At 41.3% G+C, this 3,640-nt stretch overlaps 1 protein-coding gene across 1 annotated transcript; it reads right to left on the bottom strand.

Annotated features, from left to right (window-relative positions):
* Positions 1-999: 999 nt before the first annotated feature.
* LOC308102568 (E3 ubiquitin-protein ligase TRIM35-like) lies at positions 1,000-2,346 on the bottom strand (the record flags this gene model as incomplete). The annotated part of the gene is made up of 1 exon (XM_080452337.1): positions 1,000-2,346. One exon carries the CDS (start codon positions 2,344-2,346, stop codon positions 1,000-1,002), a length of 1,347 nt encoding a protein of 448 aa, XP_080308463.1.
* Positions 2,347-3,640: the final 1,294 nt, after the last annotated feature.

Raw genomic sequence — 3,640 nt, 5'->3', positions numbered from 1 at the left:
GAAGTCTGACGTAATTTACGAATCCTACCTGGGTCGCGGTTTTCCACCCCCATTCTGAATTCCCATAGACGTCTTTAATATCGCGTCAAATAAGAACTGTATTCCAAAAATAAACAAAAGATCCTGGCGATTTCACTCTTATGGATATGAAGCATCAAATGACGGTGAGAAAACGCTAATGTTACTTCCGCCGAATTAGTAAAATTTTCGGCAGAAACAGACTGTATCAAATATGAGTGACTGACTATCATAAACGATACAGAGCCACCTCCCTGACAATATCGCCGAGACAGTTTATTTATTTTTGGACCACAATTCTTACATGAGACAATTCTAAGATGACCCAATGTTATTCTCCATAGCGAAATTACTTTACGACCTAGGGGATAATTCCTTTTAACAGGACGTTCATGAAAGTCCTTGCGGGCTTGTTTCCAATGAGGGCCTGTGAGCAATTAGGGGTTAAGAGTCTTGCTCAGGGACAAATTTCATTTCATCGACACATATGCTGGCGTGGCCTGGAATCGTACCTGGGGCAACCAGGTACCAATACCCAGTGCACTAAATGACCTGGTGACCTATGATGACGTGTCGATATTGCCATTTACTGGGAAGTTGGATTTCATATCAAAAGGGACTTATAATCTCAAGAAGATTGTCATTATTCATAAGTATACGCATGTCACAAGTCAATTCAAAGGAGCTTTATTTTCATTGTCATGAGAAAATGTCACTTCAAACACATAGGCCTACGTTTAAAATGTGTTATACATAATATACATAGTGGGGAAATGTAACAAATGTAAATATTGGCAGTAAATATTTTACATATTTTTCTTTATCTTAATATATGCACGTTTTTGTGGTATGGTCATTTCTTACCCATTGGACGTTTGCTAAAGAGATTGTGTTGTTTATTTTAACAATCTTCTTCTGTTATTCTCAAATAAATTAAATACAAAAATATATATAAAAATAAAATATGGAGATACAAGGTCTCTACCTGAGAGCAACGATGGTCACTAGTGTGTCAGTGAAAGTGTGTGTGAAGGTGTGTAGGTTTGTGTTAGAATCCAGATCAGAGAAGGAGAGCTCTCCTCTGTTCCAGTCCAAATGGACTCTGATCGTCTGGGGTCCCTGCTTCACTGAGAGAACAGTGTCAGTCACAATATTTCCTGCTGAGCAGAATGCTCTGTATTCAGCCTGACTGAACTCTCCCTGACTGAACACCAGCATCCAGATTTTACCCCCCATTTCTTCCATCACACCCAATTCCCACTCACTACTGTCTCCAACCTCAACATCCCAGCTGTGAGACCCTGAGTAAAAGCCCTCATAAGCCAGAACCCTGGCACACTCTAACCGCTCTGGGCTATCAGGAAGCTGCTGGAAGCCCTGTCTCACACTGGTCAGATCAGCAGACGGGATGTATTCTGGATGGGCAGTGTTGGGGTCCAGGACCACAGGAGTGTAAGAGACAATGTCCTTCATCTTGTCCCAGACTCTGAAGGCCATGTTGCCCAGATGTTTGGCCTCGTCTATCAGTTCTCCTGAGACTGGCTGAGGGCAGTGTGGGGTGAGCTGGACTCTTTCCATCGTGGTCTTGTAGTTCTGCAGGAACGAGACGTGGTCGTCGGCTCTCAGCTGGTCCTCGGTGGCTCGGATTGCATCTGAGAGGGTCACCATGTCTCTGTTCAGCTGCTCAATCCTCTCCTTTATCCCCTGACTCTTCCGTGTCTCTTCCCCCCTCAGAGCAGAGATCCGAGCCTCCTCTTCCTCTTGAAGGAACTGATGAAGGTTCATAAACTGTTCCTTAATCTGCATCTCTGTGTTCTGGGCCTGAACCTTGATATAATCTTCTGTTAGGTCGTAAGTTGTTTTAACTTCATCAAAGTCCTCCAGTTTCTCCTTTAAAGCATTCAACGATTCTCTGACTTTCTGTTTGCAACGCCCCAATGCTTCGTCTACAGGTAAGAACCTGTGACCGGTGTGTATTTCTGAATACAGACAAACGAGACACACCAGCTGTTCATCGTCCAGACAGAAGACCCTGAGCTTCTCCCCGTGTGCAACACAGGAGACCTCCGAGCTCACCGATGAGGCGCTCCTGCGTTTCTTCTCCAAGAGGTTCTCACACAGATTCTTCACTATCAAGTTAGTAGGAGGATGGTCACTGGAGGATATTGCTTTACAAACAGGACATACATTTGATCTTTCCATCCACCATTCCTGCAGACAGTCTTTGCAGAAGCTGTGGCTGCATGACAGCAGAACAGGATGTTTAAAGATGTCATGGCACACGGGACAGATGAGCTCCTCTTCCAGACGAGTCAAACAGGAAGCCATTTTGTCTGCAGTCACAATCCCTGGTCTGCAATATTCACTGAGGCTGTTACTCCAGGAATACTAGAAGAGAAAACAACAACAATAAATTATTATATGTTTTTTTTTCTATTGAGTGAAAGAGTACAAGGTACAACATGCATTTATGTAGCACATATATCCAAGGTGCATAACATTTAGAAACACACATTCACACACCGAAGGCAGAGGAAACCATGTAAGGTAACAACCTGCTCATCAGGAGCAATTATGGTTCAGTGTCTTGCTCAAGGACACTTTGACACTAACTCTGGGGAAGCCTGGGATCAAACTGGATCCCAAGCGGCCGTTCTACATCCTGAGCCTTATCATTATGAGTGGCAATAGTACTAGTTGTAATACTAGTATAGTGTTATTCGTCGTCGTAGTAGTAGCAGCAATAGTACTAATACACTAATAATGCTAAAAATCTAGGTTCCTGTTCCAGGTTTTACAGAGTAGAGAATTAAAGCTTAGTGAGTTAGACATATCTGTGAAATTCCTCCTTGATGACTAAAATATGAATAATAGTGATCATACAACAAATAATATACCTTTAGGATTGACTGTAAACCCAAATGTTACGGTGAAATGGTTCCATAAAACATTAACTGTTTTTTTTTTACAAGTGTTGTTCAGGTTATGATTGTGTAATAACAACTTTAATCTGTTTTTACAAAGTGAATCAAACAAAACTCGATTTTCAAGAAATAATATCTTATATCACTTTGTCATTTTTTTCTGACTAGAACATAACTCTCAATATGTCTCTGATGGTTAAATATGACTTGTATCAACATTTGGTAGGCCTACATCAGAAACATAGAACTTGTATTTTATTGTGGTATTGCTACTTTGCTTCAGTTAAAAAAACAAATCTCAGTACTTCTTCCACCACTGAACAAACTAAGTAGAATGCTAACCAGTAACAATTACTGACATTTGAATGGGCGTCTTACTAATTCAATTACTGTATTTCATGTGAAAACAGCCAACAAATTCAGAAGATTATAAGCTATATTTTCTTACCTGTAACTTAGGATCCTTCTCCAATGTTTTCTCAGAAGGTCACTTTGAAGAAAAGTGCAGCCTGAAAGTTGAACTGAAATAATAACAGTTGCTTGTCTCTGTGTGTCTCTGTGTTCTGTGGTCTGTCTGACTCTGAGCACTGACTGAGCAGGACAGTGTGTGTTGTGTTGATGTAGGAGTTGTTGCAGGAGTATAAGTAGTAACACCTCCCTTTTGTCTTGGGAGTGGAGAAACACCTCCTCCCACCTCT

This window comes from Gymnoscopelus braueri, assembly GCF_963280865.1.
Source record: "Gymnoscopelus braueri genome assembly, chromosome: 16".
NCBI lineage: Eukaryota > Metazoa > Chordata > Actinopteri > Myctophiformes > Myctophidae > Gymnoscopelus > Gymnoscopelus braueri.
This window is presented reverse-complemented; position numbering and strand designations above follow the sequence as displayed.